The 20,274-nt window shown below is 38.1% G+C and overlaps 1 protein-coding gene across 1 annotated transcript in view; it reads right to left on the bottom strand.

Annotated features, from left to right (window-relative positions):
• Window positions 1-20,274, bottom strand: part of FRK (fyn related Src family tyrosine kinase) — a 55,026-nt gene that overhangs the window by 10,913 nt on the left and 23,839 nt on the right. Inside the window, exons 2-4 of the mRNA XM_062632474.1 lie at window positions 19,214-19,335; window positions 11,493-11,656; window positions 10,687-10,855 (exon numbers count right to left, since the gene is read on the bottom strand). Of these exons, the coding sequence (XP_062488458.1) occupies window positions 10,687-10,855; window positions 11,493-11,656; window positions 19,214-19,335 (455 nt within the window). The remainder of the gene's footprint in view (window positions 1-10,686; window positions 10,856-11,492; window positions 11,657-19,213; window positions 19,336-20,274) is intronic.

Raw genomic sequence — 20,274 nt, 5'->3', positions numbered from 1 at the left:
CAGACAGTGCAGCGGAAATAAACAGTTAATGTCCATACCAGTTGCTCAGGGACAGAGAACATATGTGTTCCAGCCTCCAGAAATATAAAGGCTAAAATTAACCACCCCCTGCCCTCCACCGAACAGGAAAAAAAGTGAGGATAGACTGTTAACTGATATAATTTAAGCAAACAACTATGTTACAGCTGGTTAATGAAATGACCGAAGACTGAGGAAAGAGTACCTAGGTAATGAACATAAAATTTCTGACTGAAAAATAGTGCTTCAATAAGAATTTATTGCGCCATTTTTTCTGCTTCAGCCATCAAAGCCTGAAAGCATTGAAATCATGTTCGCATATAAGGAGTAGATGTGTGCATTTATATAAATAAATAAGAAAAACTAAGATTCACATAATAGCAACCTTATTAGAAATCCCAATGTCTGCATAGATGTAACACTAATTTTACGTTCCCTTAAATGAAGAAGTATCTTAATGGGCAATGATTCCAACTTTTTAATTGTTAGATCAGGTCATAATATCTCTAGATCATACACTGTATCAAAGAAACCATACAGAAATGGCACAGGGAGTTAAAATCAGTGTCATGTTCAGCATTAGAGCTCATATGTCCTGAGTAGGGAATTGATTAGAAAAAGTATACACAAATTAAGAAGCAGAGCTTTCTCTGTGAATGATCCAGTAGAGATCAGATATTCTCAGATGTTTGAGGAAGATGGTAAATAAAATCTACCTCACAATATTTGTAGAAATAAATGTGAAATTATCCAACTAGTCAAATATTTCCTTCCCCAAATCAAAACAGCTTCATTAAGAAAAGTCTACAGTCTAGGTGGGAAGGGGAAATGTACCCAAGTCTAGTTTGCTCTATGCCACATTTGAAAACAAACTCTTTTCTTAGTGTAAGCAGAATGAGTCATTTGAGAAGCCAAAGCTGCAAGAGTCTTTATTTTGTTTTTTTTTTTAACATTAGGTAACCAATAAGGTTCATTTGGGAGTTTGGCTCTGTTCCAAACATGAATGTTTAAATGAAGCAAAATGCTGGGAGGATGCTAAATGGCTCAGCAATAAAACTGCAGCAGAAAATCTGTTCTACAGAATGCACTTGTAAATCAGCACAGGCACCTTCGCCCTAGCATCTACCTTGAACATCACCTCCTGAAAAGTGCTCCAACCTATTTTCCAAAGCATAGCAATGATGTGTGATTTCAGAACCTTGTATCAATGCAAAAGGAATGACTCAGAAATGCTTCTGATACAGACTTTATGAAAAAAGAGCCACTTGACTTTGTAACTTATGAGAGCAAAGATTATTGCACGAGAAAGGTGCTTCTCTCCCGTGTCCTCATATTTTCCTTGGCAATCCCATGGGGTCCAATTTGACAATACTGTGTAGCATGCCCTTAGGAGGAATGGTGAAAGTTAATGGATTTCCATGCTATCAATAAATGGATAGCAGCCAGTAATACATCTAAGTAGGTACAGGCTATACCCGTTTCTTTTTGTCACTGTCGTAGGAAAGTGGTGGCTTGCATGAAAAGCAAATGACTCATATTTGGTCTGGATAAAACAGAGATCAGGACAGTCAGGTGGAAAAACACATCTGCAATGCTAATGTTATGACCTTTTCCTGTTTAAAGCAGCACATTCTTTACTGCTCTGTTTGAACTTTACACCAATCTTAGGTTGTGAAATAAAAAACTAGGGTTGTGTTTATAGAGTTTGGACTCACCTTAGTACTGATTTAATACTGTGTTCCATTTCCTTACTCTTTATAAGATATATGCATTTGTCATGGAAATCACCCTAAAGTCTATAAAGAAGCTGCATGGTATGAAGTATTCTGCCTCTAAAGGTAAATGCATAAGCATGACAAGTGATTTAACATCAGTGCCAAAATTAGACAAGTTGATCCTAAAAAGGATAGAGTATATACTAACTTGGGGTCTACCACATAACCTTCCCTCCTCTATGGATCATTATACAGGATTTCTTCATACCACAGAAAATGACAGTCTGATTTGTTCCCATCATCAAAGTTTGCCTAGAAGGAATCTCTGAGTTTAATCATGTTATAAAATTCTTCCAACAACTGAAACCAAGCAACATGTTTTTCACATACGACAACTTCCAATAAATTTATCAGGAGGGAAGTATTCTATTATCCAAAGAGCAGCAAATCCTTCTTTACTTTGCAGAAGTAATTGATTGTAATAATGATAACCAGTGACAAAGATCACTTAGTATTCCCTGCATATTTTAAAGAGCCTATGTAACCTCTGGTTTTATTTTGTTCATATCTTTAAATAGCACAAGTAGCAGTGACCAAAACCCCTCAGAGCCCTGTAGCTCTTATACTGTAGTTAATAAGTTGGTTGGATGCTGACTGAAAAAAGTGTCTTTATCAGTGTTTTGTCCAAGATTAGCTTTTAGCAACTAGATAAGCAAAGTAGAAACTGCTTCTAAACCCAAGCAAACATGATTATTATAAACAATAGATAAAGCCTGTCACAATAGTGCCAAAGAAGTTCCCATGCATTTCTTTGAGGAAGTTTATATAAGTGAAATATATAAAATATATGCCACCTGGAGTTTCAGATAACTGGACTTTTTTTCCTTAGTTCGTAGTTGAATTAATGTGGTTTTGATGAAGCATGTTTTCAGCAGCAAGTGGTAAACAGTATCAAGAGCAGATTACTGTAAGTAGAAACCACCTGATCAAAAACCAACTAGTCAACAGAAGCCTCTACTGAAACAAGTATCCATTGTAAAAGACACCAATTAGGAGCAGAATGATGAATACCGAAAAAATAAAGTTTTAATAATTTGGTTTTTGAATGAAAAATGCTTTTGTAAATGTCAGAGTCCCTAAGAATAAAATGTTGGAATTTGTTTCTTTAATGCGTTCTATGATGCACTGCTTTGCCTCTACTTTGCCTCTACTTTAAGCCTACTTAAAGCCAGTAATACCACTTCTGATTACTTTCTTTCTGAAAATTTTTTTCCAGTATTGAGAACACTTCACTGTATAAGATGAAGACTCATAATGTGGAAATGAGTTAGAGAAAGGTCAGCCATTTTCCAGCTTTCACTGGCCTAAAGCTGAGTGGACCTTAAATATTTAACAAAAGCCTCCCTTTGTTTGCAACTTTCAATAAACTTTCCCAAATGACTTCAGACTACCCTTGGCCTTCAGAGCAACCTTGCTTTCTGAATAAGTTTATTCAAAATGAATTAATGTGCAGAGTACCCTGAGCGTATGTTGCAATCTTCTGAATAAGATTATGTGTAATAAAGAAATATAACATTAAAAAGACCAAGTTTTCGGTAACACAAGAGACTGAATGTAAACTATGCACATTTACAGGAGAATATCTCAGGTACCTAACAATCCCCAAGCAGCTTTCTCACCATACAGCAGTGAAATTACAACTTAGTGTAAGGTTAGGTACTGAACTAAATGGAATAAAAGAGTTTCTTCTTTTCAGGGAAACTGAGCGGCTTTCCTGATTGCAGAGCATTTTACACTGCGTATGCGTATGCACTAAAGAGATGACATATTGAAGAACTGAAAATATTATTAAAGCCTCCACTGACAGCACCAACCAGAGACTATTTTGGGAAAGCCTCCTGAAAAATAAAAAATAAAAAATCATGCTTGGGCAATTTCCATGCAAAGAGAGAAGCATGGGAGATGCTTTACAATGTGGTAATGACAAATGCATCTGTCAACTTGAATAGGCATAAGGAACTTTCTCAGATAGGATTAATTGGTGATGATAGATGTCTGCTTTACATGCTGACAGTTGGAGAAGCAAGCTACTCCAGACAATAGATTCTAGAGAACCCATCACACTCAGCACAGGACAAAGAGCAAATCCCTGCTGCAATGATTTCCACTTAAATAGAAAAAATAATGTCACAGTGAGGAAATAAAAACAGAAATGTGAAATGACATGTCCAGGGACCTACAGCAAGACAGTGGTGTGCAAAGCCAAGAACAGAAACAGCAATTTTCCTATTTTTTCTATCTGCTGATCCCTACACCTCTTTGATGACTGTGGGTCAACAACTTAAAAGTCAGAGATGATCCTTAAGGCGAAGATGTTCTTGTGTTTTGGTTTTTTCATTCACACATTCATCACTATGTTTTTGCTGGTAAAGTGTCACTAATGTCTCCAAAGTGGAGTCAAAACCACCAGTGAACAAAAAGAATGAGGCATCACATTACTACTGCTTTTTTGTGTAATCACTGTAATCAACAGATTGCAATAAGGATTCAGAGAGGTAACAGGCAAAACATGGACTGAATTTTGAGAATTTCATTTGGGAATGGTACGGAGTATCAGTTATTGTGATTGTGGTGAAGGCACAAGGCTGTGTCTAAATTGTCCACTTTGGTGCTGTTATGATATTATTTCGATTTTGGTGTGGGGAACTGTTTTTGTTGATGTGAGAGAAGTTTGCGAAGTTAGTGTGATCAGTGTAGATTTTCATGAACATTCTTAAATATGTGATTCACCGAGGTGGGGTTATAAAGTATTGGGTTTGCACAGCAAGGTTTTGGTAGAGGTGGGGCTAGAGGGGTGGCTTCTGTGAAAAGCTGACAGAAGCTTCCGCCATGTCCAATAAAGCCAATGCCAGCCAGCTCCAAGATGCACTCACTGCTGGCCAAGGCTGAGCCCATCAGTGACAATGGTGGCACCTCTGGGATAACATATTTAAGAGAAAAAAAAAAAACAAACAAACCAAAACCACCTGCACCATAGAAACTGCAGCTGGAGAGAGGAGTGAGAATATGTGAGAGCAACAGCCCTGCAAGACAGCAGGGTCAGTGTAGAAGGAGGGTAAGAGATGCTCCAGGCACCAGAGCAGAGATTCCCCTGCAGCCTGTGGTGCAGACCATGGTGAGGCCCCTGTGCCCCTGCAGCCCATGGAGATCCATGATGGAGCACATCTCCACCTGCAGCCCATGGAGGACCCCACACCAGAGCAGGGGGATGCCTGAAGGAGGATGTGACTCCACGGGAAGCCTATGCTGGAGCAGGCTCCTGGCTGGCACTGTGGCCTCATGGAGAGAGGAGCCCACACTGCAGCAGGCTTGCTGCAGAACTTGTGACCCTGTGGGCCACTCACACTGGAGCAGAAGGACTGCACCCATGGAAGGGACCCATGCTGGAGCAGCCTGTTCCTGAAGGACTGCACCCATGGAAGTGACTCACACTGGAGCAGTTCATGAAGAACTGGAGCTCGTCGAAGAACTCACGTTGGAGAAGTTCATGGGGGGACTCTCTCCTGTGGGAAGGACCCCATCCTGAAGAAGGGAAAGAGTGTGAGGAGCTGTCCCCATGAGGAGGAAGTAGCAGCAGAGAAAATGTGTGATGAACTGACCACAGCCCTATTCCCCATCCTCCTTGTGCTACTGTGGAGGAGAAGCTAAAGGATTCAGGAGTGAAGTTAAGCCTGTGAAGAAAGGTGGGGGGAAGGTGTTTTTAAGATTTAGTTCTTATTTCTCATTATCCTATTCTGATTTCATTTGTAATAATTAAATTGATTTCCCCAGATCAAGTCTGTTTTGCCTGTGACAGTAATTGGTGAGTGATCTCTCCCTGTTCTTATCTTGACCCATGAGCCTTTTGTAATATTTTCTCTCCCTTGTCCGGCCAAGGAGAGGAGTGACAGAGCAGCTTTGGTGGGCACCTGGCATCCAGCCAGGGTCAACCCACTACACCAAAAGACTAATTTAATCATGAGTCTTGTGATTCTTCTTGCAAGATTAATTGAAATCGTCCATAAATACAAAGATTGCAGACTAATCATTCTCACGTTCTGAAGGTCTCCATAATCCACTACTGGCTCTTGATGGAAGTCTCCAAAGAGTCAGGGGAGGGAAACTGGTCTTGGATAAATAGATTTCATCTTCTGATATTCTTGATAATGAAGTATTGAACATTCTGTTTAGAGATGGGCAACAAAGTGCTGGCAGAAACAGGAATGTGTTGAAAAAAGACTGTTCATTAAATTGGAAAACATCTCTGGTTGAGTTCTTTCTCCTTCAAAATTTCCCTTACAATCTATGAGGACTGTGCCTGGAGCCGTTGTTCATAGCCAGTAGACTGCAGACCCCAAACACTGAAGCTGCTTAAACTAGATACTCCCTAATCATAAAGGCAGGTGGTAACACACACACACCCCCCAGGTTCATCAGAAGGCATTTTCTGTGGCTTCCTTAGGAACCAAATCCTTCTGCAGCTCCTGGTCAGAGGGTTCCAAGGCTGACCGCTTTAAGATCTCATAGGCTCCACCAGCTCAACATTTTCATCAGTTTTAGTACGTTTGTAAATTCTGTGGAACTGCAGAACACTGCTGGTAGCTGAATTTGCCTCCTCCAACTGTAGGCCATTTTTCAGATGCCTAGACCTGAGCTAGTCACCCAGACTTTACAATCAATGGAAAGAAACATGCTTTAATAACATGTTATTCTCCCATTATAATGTACATTTCTAATCTATAGTTTGATTTACCTGACGTGTAAGTACTTATTTCTTCCCACTAATTATTAAAAAAGCCTGACATATCTAAGATGTTAGATGCCTAAAAATAGGGAAATGTAACTAATATGCTATGCCTCAATGTTTCTGAAAGAAAGACTTGTGAAATTTCCAGTTTGTGTGCAATATGTGAAGAATTGGCTCTTGCTTCAAATTGGAATGGAAACAGATTTCTGAATACCCTAATTATTCACAAGGCAGGAATGACACATTTGCATCAAGTGAGAACTGGCTCTGGAAAAAATCCATCATGAGAATTCTGGAAGTTTAATTTTTCCTACATGTTGGAAGGCCATGTATCTAAACACAACCATTTTATGCCTTTTAGCAGCAATAGCTAAATTAGTGTAAGTTCAGAAAAACTGCTTGAAAAATAGGAATACCATTTAACAAGAAACTATAATTAGCCTCTCTAAAGACAATTGAAAATTGATTTAACTCACTCTGTATATACACTTAGAACAAGAAAAATAATGCATACATGGAAGCTTTTATTTTATCACAAGAAGACATAACAAGAGTCAAAGAGAAGACATCGGGTAAATCCAGATGAGAAATCAGACCCACATTCTTACAGATGTAGTGATACACCATTGATAGAAACTGTCAAAGACAGCAGAGGTAACTTCTCTTTGTGCCTCCATCTCAGGACTTGAAGATTTCTACTTGTTATATAGCCAAGAATAAGCTGTGTTTTGATTAAATATAAATACTCTATCTCAGCAGAAGGGTGAAGTGAAATGGCATAAGCCAGCAAAATATTCAGACTATACATGATATAGAACAGATGCACACTGCAACGTAATGCTCAACAGAAAAACTCACAATACCCAAAATCTCTTCTATTCTTCAAGCCTATAAATCTGCGATGTACTGGTTTCACTTTGTTCTTCTATATTGTCTGCTATCTGATTACCTTACTTGACTAACCTGCTCCAACTTGGTAAAGAGAGCATGTGTCGTGGTTTAAACCCAGTCAGGTAACTCGTTCACTCACTTCCCCCCCTTTCTTGCCCTCCCCCTGCTCTCGGAGGGACGGAGAGGAGAATCGAAAAGAATGCAACTCCCACGGGTTGAGACAAAAACAGTCCAGCAACAAATCACCACCGCTACTATCAGCTACAACAATGATAAGGGAAAATAACAAGGGAAGAGAATACGATACCACCGGCCAAGAGAAACGAGCTCCACCCGGAAACCCCTGTCCTTCCGGGTCACTCCCAGTTACATCCTGGGCATGACGTGCTGTGGTATGGAATACCTCTTTGGTCAGTTTGGGTCAGGTGTCCTGTCTCTGGTTCCTCCTGGCTTCCCCTCCTCCCTGGCAGAGCATGAGGCTCACAAAGTCCTTGGCCAAACCAAAACATCGCTTGTTATCAGCTCTGTTCCCGAGCTGAAAGTCAAAACACTGCACTACACCAGCTACCAAGAAGGGGAAAAACGACTTCTACTGCTGAACCCAGGACATTATCCACCCCTTATTCCATACCATTCACGTCATGCTCAGATCCCACATTTTCAATATACCATCACTCTTATCTCAGTGCACTCTATTTTTATTATTTTCCTATTTGTATATCTTATTTATTAAACATAACAGAATGCAGATCATCAGGTGGCAAGAAAAGGACTGTGACCTTGAGAAAGGCGCCCAGGACAGCATGGTTCCATGTTACAATTTCTATTGAGGTAAAGCCATATTAATAGAACCCTCTCTATCTCAGTCCCCAATATTTGACAGAATACTCTGTTTATCACATTCCTCTGTTGTTCTGATGACTTTCTTTTTCCAGCAGGTGTATACTGTAAAGCAGGCTTAGCAAAGAGATTTTGATTTAAAATACACTCCTTACTCCCCCAGTTTAAAGATTTAGATCTTTGAGCCAAGCAACAGGACATGGTCATTTTACAGTGTGTTACACTTGAAGCCTGAAATATCAACTATGTGAATATTGGAAGCTTCAGTCAACAACATATAACATAATGTATTCCTTGATTACTCATAGAATCATAGAATAGAATCATACAATCATAGAACTACTCTTTTCCATTCACTTATCATCTTTATATTATGATGAATAAAATTGTCAAACCTAGCCTCTGCTGTAATTTTATTAGTATCAAACTAAGCATTCACTTAGATTAGGGTGAGGATATTTAATTATTGAAATGTTATTGCTCATGAGTAAAATGAGAACAAGCTATGCAAAACCAGTGTGCTAACTGATTACAGTAAGGCACCCCAAGTGGTGAAAAACATTGTGTAGAGGAGGATAATTCCCTAGAGAAGTGTACTACAAGGTTAAATGCTTCCATGTGAGACTGTTTGAACTGGATTTGTAGAATGAGATAGTTCACAAGCTACAGTGATAGGAGACTCAGTATCACCTACCCAATTTATCAAGATGTTTTTAATAATCAAAGTCTTCATTCTAAGTGCCACTAAATGCAATGCGCTATTTCCTTATCACAGTATTGGATCACAAACTGCAATCACATCCAGGTGGAGCTTGTATCTTCCCTAACTTAGTATAACACACTGTGAAATCAATAAGACTACTACTGTTGACCTTAACAGGAGTCAGACTAGAGTAAAAAAAAAAAAGAGATGGAAAAAGTATTGATTAAACAACCCTTTTTCCCAGCTGAACTGCTATACTACAAAAAGTACCGCAGTAGAAGGGGTTTCTTAGTCTGAGCAATTTCTCTAATTTCAGTTAAACAGAAAAAAAAAAGTGCTTCTTTTTGCTTTTGATTTGCAAGTCCCAAAACACAAACAATAACCTGATACAAGATAGTCCTAAACCACATGCTTAAATTCCTCCTTGTTCAGGAAACCATTCAAGCAGAGCTCAGGCATATTGTTATTTCTGAATCAAAGATCTGAATCTGTTCTGCTTCCTGAAACATGATCATTAATGCCCAGCACAAGCTTTTGTAATTAACCGCAGCTCATTATATTATATCTTTTTAAAAAAAAACATATATCATCCAGGCTACCATTCTTCTTCTTGTGGTTTAAACCACGACACCTATCTATGTGGTTCTTGCCATCTGCTGGCAAGTATTTAATGTTGTCAAGTTACAATGCACAAATTACTTGAAGTAAATGAAAAATAATTAAGAAAAATGTTAAAAGCTTTATCAGTAACAAGCCTATATTATATGCAAATATTGGGTATTAAAAACATTGAGAAATTGTAATTGATCAATATTAACATTAAAGCACTTCTTAAATACAAACTGAACATAGTACGTATTCTATATTACCAAAGGAATCATTATAATATAGCATTTAAGGCAGTAGAAGAAATTCTGCAGGTGACAAACCAGTAGTAAATTGATGAAATGAAGTCATAGAATCATAGAATCATAGAATAGTTAGGGTTGGAAAGGACCTTAAGATCATCTAGTTCCAAACCCCCTGCCATGGGCAGGGACACCTCACACTAAACCATATCACCCAAGGCCTCGTCCAACCTGGTCTTGAACACTGCCAGGGATGGAGCATTCACAACCTCCCTGGGCAACCCATTCCAGTGCCTCACCACCCTAACAGGAAAGAATCCTATATCCAATCTAAACTTCCCCTGTTTAAGTTTGAACCCGTCAATCACTACAGTCTCTAATGAAGAGTCTGCATCCCTATGGGCAAGGCTGACTCCACACAGCCTTCTCTTCTCCACAGCTAGCCTGTCTTCATACCATATCAATTCCCAAGGATCATACAAAAGAGATGTCCTTGCTGGGGCTGCCTTTTTATGTAATATAGATAGAATCATAGAATAGTTAGGGTTGGAAAGGACCTTAAGATCATCAAGTTCCAACCCCCCTGCCATGGGCAGGGACACCTCTCACTAAACCATATCACCCAAGGCTTCGTCCAATCTGGTCTTGAACACTGCAATGTTGAATGATTTCAGTTCATATGGAAATAGAAAACTTTACAAAATTTTAATCCAAAATGCCAAAAAATATCTGGACCTTGAGCTGTACTAACCTTCACGTTTAAGTGCATGGATTTTAAGAATGGTTGCATATACAAAAAGGCTGTCTGTTCAGCAGCATTTTAAAAATAAAGGAACACCCTTGCTAGTATTTCACATTATTAGCATATAAGAGTAATTCACATACCTGGTTTTAGTGTTTTGATTGCCACGGGGGTGGTATTATTCCACAGTCCTTCCCATACCTCACCAAACTGGCCAGATCCTAATTTTTTCAAAAAATTCAGAGATTTTCGGTCTATCTCCCACTGATCAACAGTTTTATATGACAAATCAAAAGTAGTGGGAATTTGTACCTGGTAAAGGAAAGTAAATAATACAGTAATTGATACTTCTAATATTTTTTCAACAGCATATACAAGTCATTGTTAACTATGTCATGTAAAGTCATAACTGATATAAATAAAGTTTCCTTTATTTATCTCACTCACACATGTGATAAAGTGAGATGAGAACATAAAATACAGCCCACATCCTGAGTATTTTTTTGTGAGAAATAGGAAATACTACAAAGAAAATACCCTGCCATTAAAAGTAAAAATTAGAAATCATCCCTCTAGCAAGCTTTTTGAACAGTGGCGAATTGCTTGCCTGAACCTTGTGGTTTTATGTCTGTAATTACTTATGGACAACTAGAGTTATGATGTTGGAGATTTCATCCCCATATACACTTATAAAAAGGTATTCATAAATCATGATTTGGCATATTTTCTCCTACATTACGTGACAGTTTGTCCAAAACATCATAGTGTTTTATTATTAACATGTCAGCTTCAAGAATGAAAGAGTAGGGCTACCCAGAACTTTCTGAAAATAAGCAGATCATCAACATTTTGAACTGGTAGAAGCAGATATGGGGTTAACACCTTCTGCCTGATCTCTGATGAGTTAGCTTGCAAAAAATGCATTGCACAGTGCAGCATCCACTCTTACCTTTGGGCATGGCTTTCCAAGCACGACGCAGAGGCCATCACTGTTCTTACTATAATAGTCAACAAACTCATTCAGAGTTTTGAAAGTTTTCCTTCTGCTTAGGAAAAAGCCTCCTTCATCCAGCTTTCTGATCCTGTAGTGCTTTACAGACACACCATCAAAAACTAAGAAAATTTAAACATATTAAGTTTCCAAGAATTATAGCAGTGGTACAATATAGCCTATGGCCAAAGTGTCATAAAGTTCCTAAATATATTTATGAGGACCTTCAAATAATTTATTTTAGTTTCAAAGATGACAGCTAGAAAAATATTCTTCAAACTAAAGTTCACAGTTAGATACTTTAACATACCTAGCCTATAAGCCTTCAGCTGTTCCGGTTTGGAGATTCTTGCTTGCAACATAAGAATTTACACAAAAATACATAAATACATCTTCTGTGAGGCAGCTCATATTTTCCATCATTTAGGACAGCAAAACCATCCAGAGGCATCTAATTCACAGTAACCATTTAATCAGTTTTTAATATTTCATTTGTCAGTGTTAACATTCTAAATAGCAGCTGATGGGCTGACAGGCATTTTACAGCAAACAGATATAACCTCCCCATGGCCATGATTCTCTGAAAAGTACTCACATCTTCCACTGGTTTTACTGCATTTTGTGCATGGTTGGAATAGGTAAAAATCAGGGCAATAATGCTCTGTTTCAAGTAGCTGGTGACTTTCTTTCCCTTGAAATATGTTTTATTCTAATCTGTTTTTTCCTAATCAAAAATACTTTGTTCTCCTCACCCTCTGCAGGTTATTTGCACACATTTCATGACACCCAAAGTGTCCTCCCCTGTGACTGTGTGAGCATTCTTTAGATGTGTCAGAAAGAAGGCTGGACCACTGCATGCTTGGTGTAGACCTGGACCAGCAAAGACCAGAGACAGATAAACAAAAAAATGGACTGTCATTCATCTAGTGCATTATTTAAGGAATACTAAGCTTGTAATGGCCATTTCTGATGTCTCCATCATATATGACTTTAAGTAACAGTGTTGAAAGCAGACTGCATGCAGCCCAGGGAGTACTCAAGACAATCCATTGGGGTGGGGAAAAAAGTATTTTTGTACCATTAATAAATAAGATAAATACTTTAAAATGCTTTTTATTATTTCATCTTTCTCATCCTTTTTGTGTGTGTGTGTATGTTCTATAATGTACATAATCTATCAGTACAGTAGCACATGTATATAACTTAAAAATAAATAAATGAACATACAATGAGGGTTAAGACCAAAAGTCTTTTTATTGACAAGGGTGCACAATCAAAAAAGTTTGGAGACCACTAGCTTAAAGATCTCCTTTATTAAAAGAATATCAGTAGTAGCAGTGGTGGCTGAGCATCAACAGAGAGGGCAGTTCTGAAGAGCTGGAAGGGGAGTTTATTGCTGATGCATAACACTCCATGACTGAGACATCACTGTCCATTTCCAATGGGCAATGAAGATTTTATGCTACATACTGAAGGGTAAGGGATTTAGATACTACTAATGTCATGTCTGTTAACTCTAATATTAATAGTGAACAATGAACAATGATAAGTAGTGTGATAAATTTTCTGCATCTCAAACAGAAGATACATGCATCAGGAGAAAGAGGGTTTTGGATCCTAGGAATTGCAGGTGGAAAAATGCTTAGAGCTCAAGGAATGGTAGCAAGCTGTAATGAGATTAAGTGAGATGAGTATTTGAAGGTGTGGAGGGGTACTTCTGTCACCTGTTAGAGCTGGTGTGGAAGCAAGGTGAAGGGAAACAGCCTGCTTAATCAGGTTGGGGACCAGTGAGACTGAGAATCAACCAAAAAAGGCAAATGGGAATCATCTAGTGAGCTTGGGGAATAGGTCAGAAGGAGAAACACTGGAGTAGGACTAAATGTGAAGCACCTAATTTTGGTAAAAGACAAGTAGCAATAGGTTAAAAAAGGGGAGAAAAATCAGAGTGGTCTCCCAGCCTGCATTTAAAACAATAAGATGGATGCAGAAAGAGCTCTCAAAGGAAGGAGGTTGCCTCAGTTGCCATCCTGGTTCTCATCACCAAACATTACACCTTTGCAATAGACCAGGTGGGTTCTTCCACATCCTTCAGTTTGGGAGATTACCATTGTCTGGTTCTCAAGCCCCTTACACAAGACAGAAGTCTGAAAAGCGAAAGGGAGGCATAGGGAAAAGGCCTTCTGCTGTTTACCTGCAGTATGTATTTCAGTAGCCAAAATTCCAGCAAACATATTCAATTTGGTAATGTTGACCAGGGGGGTCTCTTAGTTAAATAATTTAATAGAAAATTAAAATATTTTTCAATTATAAAAGCAGCCTCAGCATGGTACATTTGAAATGATAATTATAAAAAAGCCCAATATTGTTATTGTTCTCCTCTGGACATATTACAGCTGGTAGATCTTTGATACAGGCAACACTCCATGAAGTTTGGCAATCACTTTTGTTATAGTAACAGACACAGCAGACAGCTATATATCATATGTAGAAAAAAATCGAGAAAAGTATTGGTTACATGCAATTAACAAAGGTGATATAAGTTATAATTTGTCTTTTAACTGATTAAGTTACAAAGGAAAAACTCTCCTTCCTTAAGTACTATCATGTCAGATCAAATATTTTTCCTAGTGTACTGTGCGATTGTCATCCCAGACCACCAGAGGGCATAAAGGAGCTGTTGAAAATACTAGGGGATTTTATATCTGCCATAGGTAATATTTTTAGAGACCCGAGAACTTGCAATTTTGCATGAGAACCAGAAATTAGAATGTTTGTTAATATAACTCCAGAGGATAAGTACATCGCACCTTTCAAATTCCATTTCTTTTTAATTTAACATCCATAATTAATATATTTTAATTATAAAATGCATGTATATTTTTGTGATGTATCATTTAGAAATGGGGCTGAAGCAAAATGAAGGAAAGGGTAATTCAGTAACAACAGGCTGAAAATGTAATGACTTTTCCAAAGTTCACAGGAAATGCATCTGACCAAATGAATTGCTATTTATGATACATTGAATAAAAGGCCAGAAGGATGACTGTTAATCCAGTCTCAGTTGTATATCACTACCAACAGTAGTTTGACTACCTACTTAATTTATTAGCAGCATTATAATCATTATTTGTGAAGCAGTTAATGTTAATGCAAGAGCTGATTTGAAGGAAGTGCTTTAATTTCTTAAATGAGTCTTGCTTAAAGTCTTAAAACTGGCAGTCTCCAGGTGTGGCAGTGATGTGTGTAGAGAAGCTGGAGGGAATTTCTGCACTGATGCTATTTCTTCTTGTGATAAGCAGCTGAGATTACTGCTATATTTATTATGGGGTTGTTTACTTCTATTTCAGGGCTGATTCTAGCTGTACAAATCCTGCACTGCCCACTTGCAGCACTGTATCATGGTGTGCCTCCTGTGACCAACACAAAACAGAGTACGTGTCACTCAGGGAAGTGCCTTCAGTCTTCCCTACATATGTGCCAAACTGCTAAATAGGACAGGGTCACAACTTCAGATTCACACAACTGGAGAGCATCTGGGTTTGAAGCCTGAAGTGGTTTCTCCTCAACTTGTCCTTCCCAAAAGAATCACAGTTCCCCATTAGATTTCTTCATGGTTTCAGTCTAACAGAAACATTCTCCTCTCCCTGCTTCCCATCTTCATAAGGCTGGGCCATGAAGAAGTAGGTTTTGGCACCCCAAGAATGAGAATAAATAATTTACTACTCCCTCCCCAGGGCAGCAAAATTTATAGCGGCATCAGCAGCATTCACATCTTCACCAGATCTATCCAGGGGACACCGAGACACCATTACCACCAGCGTTCCACCACTTATCCTGTCAGCAGTCCTCTGCTGCACTAGCAGTGCAGCACTGCCAACAGGAGCTGTGCTTGTTCTCCATGCCAAGTGGATGTGGGAGGAGGGTGGCTTCAGAGATCACTCTCACCAGCACAGAACCCGTGCAGGGGCTGATCCAAAATCGCTCTCCTGCTATGGCCATGATTTTACCACTCCTACCAGTCTGCTTCCTTAAACAACAACCTACTCTTCCCTGTGCTGAAACTCAGTCTGGCCTAGAGAAAAACACACAATCTTTTTAAAGAGCATGGGGAAAAAAAAAAATGGAAGAAAACATAAAACATTTACATTGTCATTTAATGCAATCGGTCTTTCAGATAGCATTATTCAGTGAGGGGGGAAGTAGAGAGCCTCCTGCTATCATTGGCAATGACACTCAATTAAGCTGAGCACATCTAAATTATGGCTTTTAATTAAAAAGAGGCAAGGTCTAAGATGGCACCAACATGTTTAAAATTTAATACATTTCACACCAGATGCTGGAGTCATCAACATAAAAATCTGTCGACAACATGTGCATTTTTAAAATGGGAAAACCTATTTTTAAAATGTCAAACACTTTAAAATTATAGCAACACATCTCAGTGTCCTATCATCTGGTTTGATGAGCTTCCCATTTAACCATTTACAGATGAGGAAAACCTCTTTGAACATGACTTTTTGGTTTTAATTTAAATAGTCGTTTATCATGTAAATCTTAAAAACTGTGAGTTTTCCCATCAAGTCAAGTTAGAAGTGAAAAATGTCATTTTAATGAAAGGTAGTGTTTATTTATTTTTTTAATTTTTTTTTCCCCCTAAGGAGATCCATTTGTTTCTTTCATTAACATTAAGTTTCTAGTACATTGCACATATTAGTATGAAATCCAGCTTGAAAATCGTAAAATCAGTTTATGGGTGCTTGGGTAAAAAAATCTCTCTTCCTTTTCAACTTCTTTTCATTCTTATGTTTATTATACCTAAATGTTAGGCTGGACAGAGAACTGTGATATATCCTTAAAGACCTTAATTCTGAAAGCCCGGTTGTCACTCTTCTAGCCATTATCATCTACTGTGGAATTAAACCAAAACAGCAGTAGAAGGTAAAGCAAATGCAACCAGTCCTACAGAGGATGGGAATTTTGGGATCTACTCTTTCTGCACTGAAAAAATTGGAAAGATAAATAAGGGACACAAAATTTCCAAAACATCAGGGTTTGACTTCTACCCTGCTGGTGTATCAGCTGTGATGGAGATAGAAGCCATCCAAAAGCTTTGAAAAGAAACAGTTCTGAACCAACATTCCTCAAGAAAACACTGTTTTTCTGCCTCAGCTTTGAGTGTCTCATAACTCCTTCTGGTGGAACAAAGAGGAGAAAGTCACAAAACTGCCTTCTCCATAGCATCTGGTGGACTAAACAATCTTTCTTCCAATTAGTACTCCCCACAGTACAATGCACTTCATCATTTGCTTTCGAATGAACTAGCTCTCACAAAAATAAACGTAAGTAATGAGATTATGGACATACAATGTCCAGACAATTATGTATACTGTTAGGTTGGAAGCAAAAAACCTTGCACAACACAAACAGATGCCATTCACTCAAGCTTATTCAGTGAGCAGCAAATAATATTTAGCTCATCAAGATGAAGTAGCATGTTGAGGCTAAATTACGTTCAAGTCTGGAAAGCTGCTAAAAGATCTAGCAGCACTGGTAAATCATGTAATTAATACTCCCTGTCTACAGACTGCTTCAGAGTTTATTCTCTTTCTCTGCCTAAAAGCACAGATGTTTCATAAATCTGAGATGACACATATATATATGCATACGTGCTCAGAGGACAGGCCATGTTTGTGTATGAAGGAGGGCTGGCTTCTGGAGCTGGAGCCTTGCCCCCACATATATTAGGCTCTTCAGCACCACTCTTCCCTTCATTCATCAAACAAACCAGCATGCAAGAAATCCCCATTGACAGTTTGATATCTTGCTGTTTTCAGCAATTATCAAATCTCCTGTTCCTGGATAAGCTTACAAGAATCTTGAAAAATGTCTACCACAAGCTTTTATAATTGAATCAAATATACTGAAGCAGATAGACTATAGTTTCTATCCACAATTGGCAAGGAAAAAAATTAAACAGCAGCATCAAAGGGCAATCTCATTCTACCACAAAAGCTGGCCTAATATTTATTTTCATTCTCATAGATTTTTCTCAGCAGTACCTCATAGTTTACATAAAGTACTTCTGCCTTCCTGTTACAGAATTAGTCAGGATGCAGGGTAAAGAATTAAGATTTTGTATCTTTTTTTTAGAAGGCTACAGTCAGAGAATAATAAAAAGAATAAATCTCAGCATTAAGCAGATAATACAGGCCTATCTATCCTTCCCTGCTAGCCCAGTCCTTGAATGAAATCCTTGGAAGAGCACTTGAAGCTGAAGCCATGTAAGGCAGGGGTAAGTTGGCATATAGAGGAAAAGCATTTTGAAAGGTCTGCAGCTATAATACAGTCTTTGGGTAAAAGTGCGCACCACAGGGGTCAGTTCTGTCACAGTTCAGGAGCAGTCGGATTCCTTGTCGATGTTAACTCTCTTATAAGTGCTTCTTGGCAAGAACAAACTTCTTGGAGAGCAAGCTGAAGATTATGCAATGAATTCTCCCAGAACTGTAAATATCACATTTATTCCATAAACTTCCCTGTATTTCACTCCACAGGCAACATACATTTCTTTGTCTTGACAATAAAAACTAACCCTTCCATTACCACAGACATTAGGGGTATATACCATTTTCTTATGATTTGCAAAAGAAACCAAGAATGTGTCAAAAGGAGTCATTAAGCTGCTTAATGTGATTCTGTAACAGTCAGGTGTCTCACATGTAAACATCCAGGCAGAAAAGGAGTCAATACAAAAGAATCTGGTTATGCACAAGATGCCTCTCATTTTACTGACATAATTCTATATGACAACTTACTGTTTATTCACAAACATCTAGATGTCAAGATATCTACTGATGTCAAGAATGGTGTAAGTAAAGCACATTAGGAAGTTTGGGCATATAGCTCTGCTATCTCAGGGGTAACATAATTATCTTTACTCATACCTGTATGACATGTTTGATAGAAAAAGTTCATGGGGAAAAAAAAAAAACAGGAAACAATCACAGTTATTATCTAAAAAGACAAATATCTATAACATGAAAAAGACGACGTCATCTTTTTGTGAATAAGTACAATTATATCAAATAAGTGCCCTTATTTGATAGTCTTTTGGATTCAAAGAAAGGACTTACAAATTTCAATATCCATCATTATCATGTCTAACTTTCTACTGATGTTTACAAGTAGCTTTTCAATGAAATATGTTATTCTTAAGTACAGCTTTGAAGATCTTCCTATCATTTTTCCCCTGAAAACAAATAAATATAAACCTAAGGGCATGCTCTAGCAGAAATCTCATTTTCTTTAACTGCAGATATCTGCCAACATGGTTAATTTTTATTTTGTGTACTAATCAGAACAGCAGCGTACAACTGTAATGTACTTTTTGGCATTTTAATCATGAAAATAGTTTCTATTTTAAGGCAGTGGCACACTAGAAGCACTAAGCATGAGAAAGTTAATTTCTGTTCTGAGCATATTAATAAAAAAAGCCTATAAAAATGTTAGCAAAAACTCAAATTACTCTTGCCAAGTTTTCTGCATAAGCCTCCTGGGAAAGAAATATTATTATGAACTTAATTTCATTTTCACGCCCAGAGTTCATCATTCTCAAAAATGAAAAAGTCCAGATCACCTGGGAAACTTTTAAACATTGCTTATGAGGAAAAACTAGAATATACCTGAAAGTGAGTATTCGCCTTTTAGACTTTCGCTTTCTCGGATTAGGAAGGCTCCTGCCTGGTTTCCAGGACTTGACAGCTGTCTCTCGGCATCTGCTCTTTTGATTGGGCCAAAAAACCATCTGAACAGATAAAAACCATTAATTTTACCAGTCAGTGAAACATACCAGGAAAAGAAAAAAAAAAAGCTTTTATAAACATGCTGCATATTGACTAGAAGATAATCTGTGCTATGCTAATTAAATTTCAGTAGCATGGGAGAAAAAAGCCAACAAGAATTACACAACAAATTTAAAGCTTGAAAACATTTGTTACACATTTGAGTGAAATCTGGATTTTACTGCTGATGGAAAGCCCTACTGATTTCAAGGGAACAAGAAGTGATGAACTGGTCTTGTCCCAGGAAAAATTCACCAAGAAATTATGCCAAAGTTACTGTGGCAGAAATTGGTGCTAAATCCATTGATGCCATCTGAGCTATGTAGAGGTGCAGGTATATGCTAACATCCCAATATCTTAAAAGTCAAAAATGCCCTAAAGCTGCAGAAGGGCTCTCAGGCTCCAAGATATAAACCACCCTGCAGTCTTCCCCATTCCACTGCCAAGTCAATACGTCAAATGAGTTACTGGCAATTTTTCAGCTCTGCTGCTGTTAGACAAACAAAACCCGTATGTCCCTAAAATCACGGTAAACATCTCGACATCCATGTTCTGTGAAAATCTATTCCTATCTATACCTTTTAAAACATACTTTTCCTCTTTCACAAAGCCTTATAGTTCACAAGGACTCATTTAAGTAGGACCTTTCGTTTGCTCCTTTCAAGGTACTATTTAGCATTTTTGCTGCTTTGTGCTGAGTGTAAATTAAACAGAAATAAGACTGAGATGAGTCAGCATTTTCAACTGGGGTAGCACTCAGCTTCCATCCAACAAAGCTCTTTCCAAGATTATCTCTACCCCTTATTTGAAGCAAATGATGATAAATTGTGATCAGAAATGTGCCATATACTCACAGGACAACCCCTTTTAAATTAATCACAGCTAAATCTATTACGCAGACT

The sequence above is a fragment of the Pezoporus occidentalis genome, unplaced genomic scaffold (genome assembly GCF_034315485.1).
Source record: "Pezoporus occidentalis ecotype Australia unplaced genomic scaffold, CSIRO_AGI_Poc_V1 ctg39, whole genome shotgun sequence".
Taxonomy (NCBI): domain Eukaryota; kingdom Metazoa; phylum Chordata; class Aves; order Psittaciformes; family Psittacidae; genus Pezoporus; species Pezoporus occidentalis.
The sequence above is the reverse complement of the archived record's forward strand: the minus strand, read 5'-3'. Positions and strand labels throughout refer to the sequence as shown.